The 14,859-nt window shown below is 56.5% G+C and overlaps 6 protein-coding genes across 6 annotated transcripts; 3 read left to right on the forward strand and 3 right to left on the reverse strand.

The window, feature by feature from the left end:
* Positions 1-779: 779 nt before the first annotated feature.
* On the reverse strand, positions 780-1,298 carry PHSY_004109 (hypothetical protein; the record flags this gene model as incomplete). Its single annotated transcript, XM_012334726.1, has 1 exon — positions 780-1,298. The coding sequence occupies one exon, from the start codon at positions 1,296-1,298 to the stop codon at positions 780-782; it is 519 nt and encodes a 172-aa protein (XP_012190116.1).
* A 238-nt stretch (positions 1,299-1,536) lies between these two features.
* On the reverse strand, positions 1,537-4,173 carry PHSY_004110 (hypothetical protein; the record flags this gene model as incomplete). Its single annotated transcript, XM_012334727.1, has 1 exon — positions 1,537-4,173. One exon carries the CDS (start codon positions 4,171-4,173, stop codon positions 1,537-1,539), a length of 2,637 nt encoding a protein of 878 aa, XP_012190117.1.
* A 1,769-nt stretch (positions 4,174-5,942) lies between these two features.
* Positions 5,943-8,271, forward strand: PHSY_004111 (hypothetical protein; the record flags this gene model as incomplete). Its single annotated transcript, XM_012334728.1, has 4 exons — positions 5,943-6,490; positions 6,608-6,667; positions 6,783-7,038; positions 7,120-8,271. The coding sequence occupies 4 exons, from the start codon at positions 5,943-5,945 to the stop codon at positions 8,269-8,271; spliced, it is 2,016 nt and encodes a 671-aa protein (XP_012190118.1).
* A 339-nt stretch (positions 8,272-8,610) lies between these two features.
* Positions 8,611-10,185, forward strand: PHSY_004112 (hypothetical protein; the record flags this gene model as incomplete). Its single annotated transcript, XM_012334729.1, has 1 exon — positions 8,611-10,185. The coding sequence occupies one exon, from the start codon at positions 8,611-8,613 to the stop codon at positions 10,183-10,185; it is 1,575 nt and encodes a 524-aa protein (XP_012190119.1).
* Positions 10,186-10,295: 110 nt separating this feature from the next.
* Positions 10,296-13,469, reverse strand: PHSY_004113 (hypothetical protein; the record flags this gene model as incomplete). Its single annotated transcript, XM_012334730.1, has 1 exon — positions 10,296-13,469. One exon carries the CDS (start codon positions 13,467-13,469, stop codon positions 10,296-10,298), a length of 3,174 nt encoding a protein of 1,057 aa, XP_012190120.1.
* A 621-nt stretch (positions 13,470-14,090) lies between these two features.
* On the forward strand, positions 14,091-14,606 carry PHSY_004114 (hypothetical protein; the record flags this gene model as incomplete). Its single annotated transcript, XM_012334731.1, has 1 exon — positions 14,091-14,606. The coding sequence occupies one exon, from the start codon at positions 14,091-14,093 to the stop codon at positions 14,604-14,606; it is 516 nt and encodes a 171-aa protein (XP_012190121.1).
* Between the last annotated feature and the right edge of the window lie 253 nt (positions 14,607-14,859).

Raw genomic sequence — 14,859 nt, forward strand, 5'->3', positions numbered from 1 at the left:
AGGCTCGATCGTATCGTCGCCGCGCATCGTCCATGTCGAGAGACTTTGACTAGACTGTGCACTCTTCTTGAGGACTCGTTCTACAATGTGTATTCGTTCCGATCTAGAACCGTGCCGCACTCTCGTCACTCCTTCTCACCAACACTCCTCCTCGCTGCCGCACTGGTACAGGCTTGCCATTAATGCTAAGAGTCGCCAATTGCTCAACCAAGGAATGGGACGACATCTTGCGCGCCTACAAATTTACACTTCCCTCTTTCCCTCGTTGGCTAAATCTTCTCTCCTTCTCGTTGTTGACTAAACCTTCTCTCCTTCGCTTCAATGGCTAAAAGGGTCGATGAACGGTCCGCTACTTCTCCGTCGAGAAACGGCCTGCGGCTTCTCTCACGTCGTCGAATCGCTCTCCGATGTTAATCTTGAGATCCGCATCAGGCTTGTGTTTGGGTCTTTGTTGAGGGCTAGCAATGTCGCTTGCTTGCGTCGGAAATGTCTTCGAAAGAGACGCTGCGGGATAAAAGGTTATATAAACCTCCGCTCATCGTGTTCCACTTCCGCCCTCGTTCTTCATCGACACACATTCCTCTCCAACGACCAATCTTCGACGCATTGGTCGCCCGTATTTACGAAAGATGACAGAGCAACCTCTGGTGTGGTTCATACCCAAGCACGACGGCACGAGCGACCACTTCGTTCAACATGATGGTAGGTATCTCAGTCGACATCCCCGCTCTGCTAGCGACTTTCTGACGCCTATGCTTCTCCTTTCTGCATCAACAGAATCAACAGACGAGGGCAGCGACGAAGGCTCTGCGGCTGCCGCATCCGCACCTGCATCCGCATCCGCCGCCGGGCTCGTCGACGACCTTTCTAAGCTTCACATCGAGGTAATCAATCCGACCTACCTCAACTTTTGTCCCGTCGACGATATCAGCCTTGCAGGGCTCCGAGTCTTTTACCAGAAGGTCACTGAGTTCTACGCGACGCTCATGCAGCGACTCTACAACCTCCTCGCTGACGCTCCCCCTGCTCAGCGACTGGCGGCTGCCGTACCCGCACCCGCATCCGCATCCACCGCTGGTTCCGTCGACGACCTTACCCAGCTTGGCATCGAGGTAATCGACCCGACCAACCTCAACTTTTGTCCGGTCGAAGATATCAGCCTCGTAGGGCTGCGAAAGTTCTACCAGGACATGAGCGGGAGTCTCGCCATTGCCGTGCGGCAATTTGCCATCGTCGGCGCTGGTGCAACTGTTCCGCAAAGGCTCAGGATCTACGAGGAACACCTCCAGCGTGCTCATCAGATCCTCGGCTTCCGCGGTCACGTAAGTACAGTAACGTGTAGATTTCGATACGAGCAATCAATGCTGACACTTTCCGCACATTCGTGTAGCACTCTGAGAGTCTTCCGCGCCTTCCTTAACTGACTCGCTCGTATGTCTTGCCGCGAGGCCGGCGGCTAGATCATAAGTTCCGCAGACGTGCATGTTGATACGATCAATAAGAGTGAATCTTCCCGCAACGCTGAGGTACACGAAACTAATGACGACGAACATTGAAAAACTCATCAGGATGCTGAAGTGCAGCGACCGCACGACGCTGATGAGTGGTGAGGAACGTGAGACCGACCTGGAAACTTGAATTCATCCAACCGAAACCTTCACGAGGGACGCACTTGAAGTCGATACCCTGATTGCCGTACTCTGCATCGACCATGTGCGAGAGGTTGACCGCATCAAACTTCTCCGGCACGGTTCCGTTGAAATCGACAAAGGCGAGGGTCATCATGTACAGCCATCGGTAAGCGAGGCGACGCGCTTCCTCGAGGTAGCCGTAACGTTCAAGACCGACCCACGCGAGCACGTTGTGGGGAGGCCAGGCGTACGGCCAATCCCACTGTCGATTGGGACGATCGATCGAGATCTTTCCGCGCGAGTCCTCGGTACCGGAAACGAGACCGCCTTGCTCCTCGAAGCGCTTGAGCGATTTTGAGACCAGCTTGGCTGCTTGGTCCTCGCTGGCCATACCGGCCCACATGGCCCAGAAGGAGGTGACACTCTCGTACACGATGGGCTCCTCGACTCGGGTGTCGTAGTCGAAATACAGACCCATGCCGTCGTTCCAGAGATACTTGTCCACCTGGGCCTTACGATGCGCGGCACGTGCAAACCATTCGCCGCTCGTCTGCGGCGTCTCGATGGATCGCGATGGCTGTGCAGGACCTTTGCCATCCTTGAGCAGCGCGGGGGGAAGCGGTCCGTGCAAGGTAAAGTCATCCTCGAGCTCGAGACGGTCATCAAAGACCTCGCGGATGGCAGTGGCGATGTCAATCTCGTACTTGTAGAGAAGCGCGTTGAGATCGATGGTGGCGAGGTCGGCGCACTTGTGCTCGAAGCGGTATGTGGTGTCGTGGCCGGACTCTCGGACGGCGCGGTCGTGCATAAAGTAGGTGTCGAGCTCCGGCTCCTTGATCTCGCCAGCATTGTATTTACGCGTGAACTCGTTGACACTGCAACCGTGCTTTGCGGCGTAGGGCCGGAGGATGTGGGTGAAATGAGAGGCTTCGGTCTCGGGAGGCACGCCGAGACCTTCGGGTCGGTATCGACTCAGCCAGGTCTTGTCGTCGAAGCGGGGCTTGCTCATCCAAACAGTGTGGTACTCCTTAATGGCGGCCTGAATGGCCTTGCGGAGCCATTCCTTGTTGTCAGTCTCGTTGGCGGGGTCGAGCCGAGAGTAGACCTGGAGCGCCATGTCGGTGAGGAAAGGGGGTTGCGCACGCATGAGGTAGTAGGTGCGGTTGCCGTTGAGGATCTTGCCGTAGTGTTTGATCTCAAAAATGAAGTGATCGACGGTGCCCTTGGCAAGGTCGATCAGGTTGTCGACGACAAGGCCAAGCGAGATGAAGTAGCTGTCCCAATTGTAGAGCTCGTTGAAGCGGGCGCCGGGCACGACAAAAGGGATGCCTTTGAGACCCTTCTTTTCGCCTGTGGTGGGATCAATGTCGTCGCGCATGGCGAGCGCGAGCAGACCAGGGCGATCGTTGAGGTCACGAGTGTACTCTGAGGTGATGTTGGTCGGAAGTGATTCGACGGTGAGGTTGAGTGCGGGACGCTCCTGCGCCACCTTTTGATAGTATTGGAGCATCTCTGTCTCGGAAGCTGGAACATAGATCCGAGGATTCTGGGACTTGCTGCGGTTCTTTGGATCGGACAGAATAGCATCGAGACCGTCGCCGTCGATGCGTCGAGTGAGGTTGTGCCAGAAGGTCTGACTGATCATGCGAGAGAGTCGATCAACGGGATTTTCGGTGAGACGCGATTCGTCGAGGACGATGCGCTTGCGACCGTGCTCGCGGGCGAGAGCAAGCTCTTGAAGGAGGTTGGAAAGCATGTAGGTGCCGCGGATGTCGAAACCTTTGTAGCCGTTGCTGGTTGCGGTGCCGAGGGTGAGTACCTTGGGACCGCTGTCTGTGATGCAAATCTGGAAGTTACCGTCTGTGTCTTCTTGCTCGAGCACGAGGCGCATGGTCTCTTCGACATCGACGATGAAGCGGCGTGGGGCCTCCTGTACGGCGTCGTGGCTCATGCGCCGAGAGAGGATGACGGGGTCGTCGTTCATCATCTGGGGACGGCGCTTCTGCTGACCCATACTGTAGGTGCGGACGACACCGCGCGCACGCTGCATGACGCGCTGCTTGTCGTCGTCAGCGCTGTCACGGTGTCCCCGACCATTGTTGAGCAGCGAAGAGCTTTTGCCGAGACTGCCAGAGAGAAGGGTGGCCTTGTCTTGATCCTCGCCATACGCCTGATCGGGGTTGGGGAGGTCGCCTTGGTGAGGGGTGTACTTGGTGCCGCCGACGGGTTTGAGCGGGTTCTGGATGGCGGTGGCAGATGCTGCTCCGCTCTCGTTGGTAGACGCAGCGGGGCGTGGACCAGCCTCAGCACGAGGAGTGCGGGCGCCATTGCTACCGCTTGACGATGCAGTGGCTTTTGATTCGCGCCAAGTGGACAAATCAGCGCTGTCGTCGGAAAGGGCGCTGTTGCTCATGCTGAGCTTGCGCATGTGCTGGGCGAGTGAGCGCAGCTGAGCACGCTCGTCGGACGAGACGTGTTCGTCGTAGTAGCCAGGAGCATCCTGGTTCTTTGTGAAAGGGTTCGAAGGTCGACGTGCCGACATTGTGAAGAATGAAGGGTGATGATGATGGTGGTGATGTAGTAGCAGTAGAGGAAGCGGAAGGGCATACAGAGACGGGTCAGATAAGAAGTGCGGCCGTGCGCATCACGGAATAATTATTTTTGTGGCGCAGCAAAATGGTCACAGTGCGTCGCAAGTAGTCACCGTACAGCCCAAGGGCCTGGCAACTTCTCTCCTATCCACACTGTTGGTCCTCACAAAACGGCTCGTTCGTGTTGCAACAATTGGCGTCTCTCGCTTGCTGGAGTTAGCAAAGCTGCGTCTCTGCTGAGTGCTCCTGCATCGCCAAGGCATGTCTCGACAGAAGGTGAAGTCTCCGCACTGAGTACAGATCGACCGAACTTACGCCGAAGTCGACTTCGCATCGCTTTTCCCCCGCATTTCCGCACTGCTGTTGCTTTCCGCGAGGTGGCCTGACAACTAAATCAATCAATACCGCGTGTCGCCAAATCTACTTTGTACGGTCTAACACTCACCATTAGACTCTCGTGCTGGATTTTTTTCCCTTCTGATATTTTTCGCGTAAATCTGTTACTTCGTGTAACATCATCCGCGCGCACGCGATTCAACCATCCGCCACCGCTTCGATATGAAAAATCATAGCTCATACACCAGAGATGCAAAAACATAGTTGCTTTCCGTAGAAAGCTGCTCTTCTGAACGTAGTAGGGTCATCCATTTGCTGGGACACTGCTAATCTTCTCTGTATCGTTTATTTGTTAGATCATATGTCGAGCCCCTCTCGGGGCCGACGATGGTGCTTAGTGATTGGTGTAGGACTCGCTGCTGTACGGGTATATGCGGTTTGCATGGGTCGCTATCAGGAAAGTCAGGATTACGAGTCTACAGTTCTTGACTGGCTTCCACGGACCGGGTTCCCACGACCGAACGAGCATCGTAGGTTGCGGCGGAGGAAGCATCGCACGAAGATTTTTCGCAGGATCGAGCGTCGCACAAAGTTTATATCTCACAATGTGAAGTCGTATGAAGTAACAAATGGTCACCTTTACGAAGGTCGCGTTCCGGCTCGCACAAGGGCCGGTGAATAGCCACCGCCAGCGTTGACCCTCTGAAGCCGGTGAATCCGTTTTCACGTTCAGAGAAGCGCGCGCACGCCGCACCTTTTCTCCATCAGATCAACACAAGGCCGCTTCCTGACCCCGCTTTTCACATCATCGCCTACGCCCTCTCTCATCGCACACAACCTCGCAATTCTCCGCACCGAAGCACCGCCCGCCCTTCCATTGCACTGGCTCAGAACCGACTGACTTTCGGCTACAGCAATACCTCCGGAACAAACACGCGTGTCCCACACCGTTCCTTGGTCTAAACCGGTAAAGTGCCATCCCCGCATCCCGCATCCCTCTTCCCGCTATCGTTCCCTCGCAGATATTTCCATCAAGTCCCCTGGGTCTCCTTCCGTGACCTACGCGCAAGATCGCTGCCCACCACCAGCATATACGACATCCGCATCCGAGCCGTATCGCTCCCGCGCCCGAGTACGATCGTATTGATGTTGCTGAGCAGACAACGACAGGGTCTCGAGGTAAGTCACCGTCTTGACCAAAGCAACCAGACTGATCTCGCTCGATCTTTCGCTCACCGACTCTTTCTTCCTTGCGACTCGTGTTCTTGCCTTGGCGGACTGCGCCCTCTAGCTTCTCTCCATTGGTCGCTTCTCACCCTCCCGATCGCTGCTCAATCGCGCCGCAGTATCAGCTCCCCGAACCCTGCACACTTCTTCACCAGCCATGTTCGCTCTCACACCCTGGCGCGGCTCGCCGGGCACACAGCCAAAGACGTTCAGCCAGCAGAAACACTTGCCACGTTTACCTGTTCCAACACTCGAACAGACCTTCGACAAGTACCTCAAGTCGCTCTCACCCTTCCTGCGCCAACTCGAGGAGCAGGGCAAACTTGAGGGCAGCACTGCCGAAAAGGAGCTTGAAAAGCGCAAGCAGTGGGTCCAAGACTTCCTCGCCAAAGGCGGTCTCGGCGCCAAGCTGCAGCAACGACTCATCGATGTAGATCGCACCACCGACGACAACTGGCTCGACGACCGATGGTGGCTCCAAAAGGCCTACCATGAGTGGCGCGTACCCCTAATGATCAACAGCAATTGGTGGCTCATGTTCACCCACGACGAAAACATGCCCACCGACCTCTGCGAGCACCCCGGGCACGACGCCTACCCCATCGTCGGCCTCGGCTCACAGAACTGGAACGATGCCGCTTGGGGTGTCCGCCGTGCCGCCTGGCTCACTTCGCGTTTCTTGCAGTTCAAGAAACGTCTCGATGAGTAAGTCCGGCTCTGTCTCCATGTCGTGCCCATCGCTGCAAACGTGTTCTCTGTGCTGATGACGTCCACCCTTGTTCTCATTGCCTCCTCTCTCCTGTTCTTCTTGTACCGGCGCAGCGAGGATATCATGCCTGATTCTTCCCGTGCCGGTCCGTTTTGCATGCACCAATACACTCGGTGAGTAACCGAGCAGCACGCTGACTCTGCGTCCCTCCTCCCTTTGCCTCCTTTATCTTCCCCATGAACACGCTCACTGACCATCAGGTCGTTGGTTTAATCGTCCCGCCCGCAGTCTGTACGGCATCACTCGAATCCCCGCCATCCCGCACGATTGGAACACGGCGACACCACACCCTGCCGTAGCACGCCATATCACCGTCATTGCGCGCGACAACTACTACGAGCTTGAGGTGGTGCGCAAGGATGGCACCCTGCTTGGCGTAGACTCGGTCGAAAAGGCCTTCTGGGAAATCGTCGCCGATGCTCAAAAAGGACAAGGTGCTGGTGTCGGTGTGCTCAGCTCCGACAACCGCGACACTTGGACAAAGGTAAGCACAGCTTTTCAGCACCGATCCATCTCTGCGACTCGATGCTCACCACGAACTCTCCATCCTTGTTTCCTCGATTAGACCCGCGAGCACTTGCTCAGCGTGTCGCCTGTCAACCGCAAGAGCATCAACTCGGTCGAGGACAGCATTTTCTGCGTCTCGCTCGATTCGAGCGTACTCTCTCTTTCGTCTGACCACCCGGCGCCACCCCACGAAGCGACACCTGTCTGGGTCGATGCACTGGCCCGCAACTGCAGCGGTGCTGGACGAGCTGGACACAATCGCTGGTTCGACAAGGCTCTCTCCATCGTTGTCGAGCCTAGTGGTCGTGCAGGTATCATGGGCGAGCACTCGCCATGCGATGCGCTCATCCCTAGTATCCTCTGCGACTTTGCTGCCGCTGAGCCATGCCCTCCTCCAGGCTCTGGCTTCCCTGCCGAACTCAGCTCCCCCAACGAATCGGCTTCTTGGAAGAAGCTCGAGTGGGCAATCGACGACTCGACCAAGCAGTCGATCGAACAGTCGGAGCAGGCGGCTTTGCGAGCTGCCAAGGAATCCGACATTCGCATGCTGTGGTACAACGAGTACGGAGCCGACTGGATCAAAAAGGTGGGCAAGCACAGCCCCGATGCATACTTGCAGATGGCGCTTCAGCTCGCCTATGCCAAGGCCCACGGGCAGCAGACATCGACGTACGAGACGGCTTCAACGAGATTGTTCAAGCACGGGCGTACCGACGTCATTCGATCCTTCAGTGACGAAGCGTACGAATTCGTGCGCGGCGTGCGCGAGGGCAAGGACGCAAAGACGCTCTATGCGCTGTTGACCGCTGCCACCAAGTCGCACAACACGCAGACGCGCGAGAGCTCGACGGGCAAGGGCATCGACCGACACATGACTGGATTGCGACTGCTGCTGCGGGCCGAAGATGGCGAAACACCCGCTATATTCTCGGACCCGCTCTTTGGCGAGTCCCAGTCGTGGCGCTTGAGCACGAGTGGCTTGAGTGCTGGTGATCGATTCGCAGGAACCGGTTTTGGTACGGGCTACCCGACCGAATCGTACGGAATCAACTACCTGGCCGGTGCTCAGCTGCTCAAATTCGGTATCGAATCCAAGAACGGTGCTACGACGCACTTTGCAAAGTGCCTGGTCGAGGCCCTTGCTGACATGCGCCGCATTTGCGAACAGGGAGGTCCTGCCCCAGAGGCGACACAGGCTCCCAAGCTGTAGTGACCAATCGCCAAATCAAAACATATCACATCACTTTGTGTATCGCGTGTCGTTCGGTGCGTGCGGCTTGTCGACGATGAAGAAAGTCAGTGTTCCGCTTCGACCTGTCGGGCAGACACTCGGCTCGTTCCAAAAATGCGAAAAAATGTCGAAATGTGAGATTGTTTGCATAGCCGATAGTACGCCGGTTTCCTGGTTGCAGGGATCGCTGCACGGAGCAAGGCGGCGAATCGTGTGACTGATCAGATACTCCACCTTCGCTGCATCGTTTCTGTGCCCCCACCCACCATCGTTCCGACGTTCCCCCTCTCTATCCTTGTCATCACCCCAATCTTCACCATGGCCAATCTCATGTCAGTATTTGCCCCTAAGGCGGGCTTGGAGGCCACCACAGCCGCCATCATCCTTCCGACCTCGTCTCCGACTCCTTTCACTTTTAGCTACGCTCGACTCCACGAGCTCGTGCTCGACCTTCAATCTCAGCTGGCCTCGTTCGATCTAGCCCCGGGAAGTGCTGTCAGCTCTTCGCTCGTCAACGGTATCGAGTTCACCCTCGCCTTCTTGGCAACGGGTGCAGAGAGGCTCGTAGCTGCGCCGCTCAACCCCAACTACTCCCAGGGCGAAGTCGAGTTTTATCTGCAAGACACCAAGTCGCAGCTGCTGCTCTTGCCCAAAGGTGCGATCAAAGCGGGTCACCCTGCCATCGAGGCCGCAAAAAAGGCCGGAAAGGTCGATGTTGTCGAGATCGTCTTCGACCCGAGCGGTGCCGGAAGCGTCTCGTTGGTACGCGGCGATGGCACCAAGGTCGGCAAGAAGAGTCAGATCCGCAAGCCGCAGGACGAAGACGTCGCTCTGGTCCTGCACACCAGTGGAACCACTGGCAGGCCCAAGGGTGTACCGCTCACCCACAAGAACCTGTACACCACCATGGGCAATATCATCACTACCTACAGCCTCACTCCCGCCGACCGCACCTACCTCGTCATGCCGCTCTTCCACGTGCACGGCCTGCTGTGCGGTCTTCTCGCTACTCTTCTCTCTGGAGGCAGCGCTGTCATCCCGCCCAAGTTCTCCGCCAGCGTTTTCTGGAACGAGCTGTCCAGCAACGGGTGCAACTGGTACACGGCGGTGCCCACGATCCACCAGATGCTGCTCAACTCTCCGCTCCCCAACCCGGTGCCTAAGCTGAGATTCATCCGATCGTGTTCTTCCGCTTTGTCGCCCGCGACATTCCACCAGATTGAGAAGACCTTCAACGCGCCCGTGCTCGAGGCATACGCCATGACCGAAGCTGCGCACCAGATGACGTCGAACCCTCTGCCACCTGCCAAACGCAAGCCTGGCACCGTCGGAATCGGTCACGGCGTCGAGATCCGCATCCTGGACGAGCAAGGCAACGAGGTCAAGCAAGGCACCATCGGCGAAGTCTGCGTTCGCGGAGCCAACGTCACCAAAGGCTACCTCAACAATCCCAAGGCGAACGCCGAATCTTTCGTCACCACAGCCGAGAACAAAGGTTTCTTCCGAACCGGCGACCAGGGTCGCAAAGACGCCGACGGCTACGTCGAACTCGTCGGCAGGATCAAGGAGCTCATCAACCGATCCGGTGAAAAGATCTCGCCGCTCGAGGTCGACGCCGCCCTCCTCGCCGTCGAAGGCGTCAAGGAAGCCGTGTCGTTCGCCATGCCCGACAAGCTGTACGGCGAAAAAGTGGGTGCGGTAGTCATCCTTCACAAGGGCAAGGAGAGTTTGGGCGAAAAGGAGATCCAGGCTGCCATGCAGGGCAAACTGACCAAGTTCAAGATCCCAGAGAGAATCTGGATCACCGACGCCATCCCCAAAACGGCGACGGGTAAGATTCAGAGGAAGAACGTCGCTGCTACTTTCCTCAGGAAGGACGGCGCCAAGTTGTGATCGGACGTGCACGCTGCTGTGAATCTTGGAATGCAAACATTGATGCGGTTCATGATTGCGACGATAGAACTCGAGCAAAGTGTGTGAGACAAAGATTCCGCTTTACGTGATCACCACGCGGTGTCGAACCGCTGAACAACCTGCACCGCATCCTCAACATCCTTCTGCGCCCTCTTCCTCTTGAAGAAGATGGGACAATCCTTGTTCGTACACAGCACATCCTGCGCCAAACTACCCTGACACCTCTGACAGCACGTCCACAGCCTAGCAAACTCGACCTCGAGCGCCGATGCACGCGCCAGCTTCTCGTGGTACAGCTGAGCCACTTTCGGCCGGCAATTCTTGCACACGGGCATGTTCTGATCCTTCAACGGTGTTCGACAGCCCAGGCACTGGACCGTCTTGACGGCAAACTTCATCAGAGCACCGACGTTGGACGTCGCCACTTGGACCACACGCGTGTGTTCGCCGTTGAGCATGGTGCTCGCTTTGGGACCCATGATGGGTTCAAAGATACGCAGGAGCGGCTTGGCCAGCTGGTTCTCGAGGTAGTAGCGCGTATCGATGGGGATGTTGTGGTCCAGCACGTAGATCGGATCCTCGGACCGCTCGTAGGCAGCAGCACCTTTAGCGGCTTTGACGATGACGTAGGCGACACGATCGCCCAACGCCGGTGCGGAACCGGCATCACGCTTTCGCATGCGTTCCGCCAGCTCGACGTGCGCCTGCTTGGCTGCGTAGTCCGCCTTTGCCAGCGCCTTGGTGATGACGAGCTGCGACATGTCGACCTTGTTCTGCAGCAGGTCCGAGATGATGTTCTTGGCATACTCTTCCGCTCCCTTGACGTCGCGGTCGATGAGCATCTTTCGGAGGCAGGTGTCGATGACCGTCTGGACGAGGCGGCAGTTGTCACGTCGTACCGTCTCGATACCCTTTGTGTCCATCTTGTCGTACTTTTCCGGTCGTGTCCAGTAGAGACCTGCGTAACGCTTCTTGCTGATCAAGAGGTAAGGGAAGTAGACCTTCTCGAACTCGAGCTTGATGGGGTCGACGAAAGTTTTGGATACGAGGCCTGCCGCTTCGGCACCCAACTCCATCGCCTTCTGCAGATCAGGAACGCCAAACTTGATCATGACGGAATCCGTGTCACCGTATACAATCTCTGCATCGTGTTCGTAGCCATTGGCGATGGTGTAGTGCTTCTCGACGTACGACTTGGTCTGTTCGATCATCTGTCGACCATAGGCTGTTGTGCTCATCGAGATTTCGAGACAAGGCAGCTTGCCGATCGTTGCACCGGTGAATCCGTACACCGAGTTTGCGCTGATCTTTAGAGCAAGCTGACGACCGTCGAGCACGGCACGTTTGAAGGGATCTGTCTCCTTCTTCAGGTCGGCTTTGGCACGCTTACGTGCGGCGAGCAGATTCTCGAGGACGGTAGGCAAGAGGCCCTTGCGCAGCTTTTTGGTGGCAAAGCAGTTGTTGTTCGGGGTGATGACGTAGTCGTCATCCTGCTTGAGTTCGAGTCGGTCGATGGTCTTCTTGTCGAGCAACGTGGTGTAGCAAAGATTGTGGGCCATCATGACCGACGGATACAGCGAAGCGAAATCGAGTGTGGCGATAGGTCGGTCGTAGTAGCCTGCCTTGGGCTCGAGAACGGTAGCACCTTCGTACTGATCTTCGTTGCCCTCGCCCTTGTAGGCGGGAACGAGGTAGTTGTCCTCGTTGGCTTTGCGGAAGAGTTGAGACACGACCTTGATCTGCTGACCACGGGAAAGCAGGTAGTTGAAGGGAACGCCAGTGACTCTGGCCATCTCGATGTAGTTGATGAAGCACATGAGCTTGTCCATGAGTCGCTGCGGCAAGTAAGCGTCCTTGAGACAGTAGACGGCGAGTCGTCGACGCGATTCTGGGCCAGCATTCTGGAGCTCGGTGATGAGCGAGTGATGCACATCCTCCTTTTGTTCGCCTAGAAACTCGAAGGAAACCGAATTGAGCGAATAGGATCGAAGCTTGTAGTCACGCTGCATGACCTGAAGCATGTCGAGCTGGAGGCGACCTTGGAGCTCGGTATTTTTCGAGTCTCGAGTACCGTATGCTTTGGAGGAAAAATGGGTATCTTTTGCTTCGGTACGGACGCCTCGTTCACGGCCGAGGTAGGCAAACTTGGTCGACTTGAGCGCTTTGGCTCGATCGAGCAAGTAGGGGAAATCAAAGTTGGCAATGTTGTAGCCGATGACGACATCCGGGTCGACCTCTTGAACGAATTTGGTCCAGGCCTCGAGCATGTCGATCTCCTTGTTGAACGAAAGGACTTGACTTCCGACGATGTGAGAGCAGGTGTTGAGCGTGAAGACGTTCTTGACAAAGGGCGTCGATTCGCCTTGCCGTGTGACCATGTTGGCGATTTGGATGACGGGATCGACCGAGGGCTCTGGGAAGACGCCCTTGCGGCCTGCACACTCGATATCGAAGCTGAGGATGCGGAGAGGAGCGATCTTGGACCAATCGTCGTCGGGAGCATGCGAGTGGATGGCGTCGCAGCTGCAGTCGAGTTCGATCTGGCAGAGCGACACTCTCTGGCTTTCCGGTCGCAGCCTGTAGTTGGCGGCTTGGACGCGAATCCAGTTCATGCCGACAATCTTGAGATCGATCATGAAGCGTAATGTGTATGCGATGTTCTCGTAGGTGAGGCTCGCCTCGCCTGGAGTGAAAAGGTCACGGAAGCCGATCTCGCCGCGCTCGAAGGATCCGCGGATCCTGGGAACGCTGCGCAGATCCGAGATGGTGAGCTTGATGAAAGCGACGTTCTCCTGTCCAGCGTAGCCCATGAGACTCTTTTTGCTGACGATCTCGGACTTGTGGACGGTGCGCCCACCAAAGAGGACGTTGAGATGGTTGGTAAAGTCATTGCAAGTGTTGGCGGTGAATCCGCGTGGAGCATGGATGTAGAAGTAGGGCAGAAAACCGTGAATGTGAGCGCATACCGAGTGACCTTCATGCGTGACGCCGTACATGCGAATGGCGGGTGGCTGACCGACTGCTTGATGCTCCTCGATATCGATCTGTTGGAAGGTGACAGCATCATTGTCAATGTCGAGGGGCTCGAGGTAGGGACGCGGCCAAAGCGCCTGGTCGTCCACCTCTTGGTTCGAGTCGGCTTCCTCCTTGAGCTTTTTGAGCGTGTCTGTAAAGGCCGAGGTGTGGTGTTGGTCCATCTTGCGCTTGTTGGACGACGGGCCCGCCGACGGCTGCGTCAGCGTTTCTGTTGATACGGGCGCCATGGTGTCAAGTGTTCGGCGCGATGCCGAATAGTAGACGAAGGACTCGGGCGATGTAGCGGTCGAGGTCGTTGTAGGAAAGGCGGTGTGAGAAGGCCGGACAGAACCTATTCCAACTTTGCTGCGTTGCTGATACTGCTCCTCCAGGGTCTACAGTCGAAGGTGTGACTGCCGATCTGCTGTGGAGTGTGCTTCTCAGCTGGCGGAAATTGCTGAGCCATAAGATTCACCTCGGTGGGGCTTCGCACACTATGCGCGACGCGTGAACTGCAACGGGAATACGGCTGTCAGCAGTGCGCGAGACCAACACCGGCCATTTTCGGTGCTTGTTAGACCTCTCCACTTCTCGACACTTGAAAACTCAATCCCTTTGAGGTGAGGCTGACAGCACTTGCTACTGTGTCGCCGCGATAGACCCTGAGATCACTGTCGCTATGACGATCGAGCATCGAGGCTGATGCTGAGCGGGGGAGATTCTGGAAAGACTCAATCATGATTTGGCAGAGCAGACAAGCACTTTCCGGATGCTCTCGTGTCTCTGCAGGAGGAAGCTGGTGAGCAGCCGGAAGGGACGGCCCACTGCGCCTCTCTCTAGCTTCCCTTTGTTCAACGGCAACAGAGCACATGGACTGGCATGGCGACTCGTGCTTTGCGCCGCTCATGCACGTTATGCTTCATCTGCATAGAGCTTGGACCCTTTCCTTTGTTCGTCACACACTCACGTGTGTTGCTGATGGCCACTCTAGGCGAAAGCGCCTTGACAGCTTCAAGGATGTGTCGATCTGTCTCGGCACGTATGCCTATCGGCCAGTGTCGCCGTTGATCCTTCTTCGACTTGTCAAACGACGATGTAGGAGTTGTGAGCACCTTCACCTTCCTTCATCAACCACCGACATCAAAGGTCGAAGATTCTCCTACTTTGCCTCTTCCGAACGCGAACGAGTGCGTCGTCTGTGGCGCAAACTGCGACGAAAGCTGCAGCTCTTCCCTCTTTCTATCGTCACAGCACCAAAGTGGGGGGCCAGACGGATCGGCGGACAATACCCACTGTCTCATCTGCCAGTTGCACGACCCCTCAAATTAGACTTTGCTCGTGCAGCTACCGCTCACCCACCCGCTCCGCGATCTTCAAGCCTTTGATTGACTCTTGCGACGTCAGCTGTTCCGCACAATCTCATTTCCGCGCTTCCGCAAGTCACCAACTATCCGCCACAAGAGCTTCACTTCCCGACAACAGCGCTGTAGTGCTATAGGGGAGCTGTTCCGCGCAGCATTCGAGCTCAATGAAGCAAATCATTCCCCAATCTGGTCCTCTTCCGCTTTAAAGAGACTCGTCTCTCTTTTTACTGCCTCTCTGCTGCCTACACAGCTCATAGCCCGGCCTTCTCTCGAT

This window comes from Pseudozyma hubeiensis, assembly GCF_000403515.1.
Source record: "Pseudozyma hubeiensis SY62 DNA, scaffold: PHS38, whole genome shotgun sequence".
In the NCBI taxonomy this organism is placed as follows: Eukaryota; Fungi; Basidiomycota; class Ustilaginomycetes; order Ustilaginales; family Ustilaginaceae; genus Pseudozyma; species Pseudozyma hubeiensis.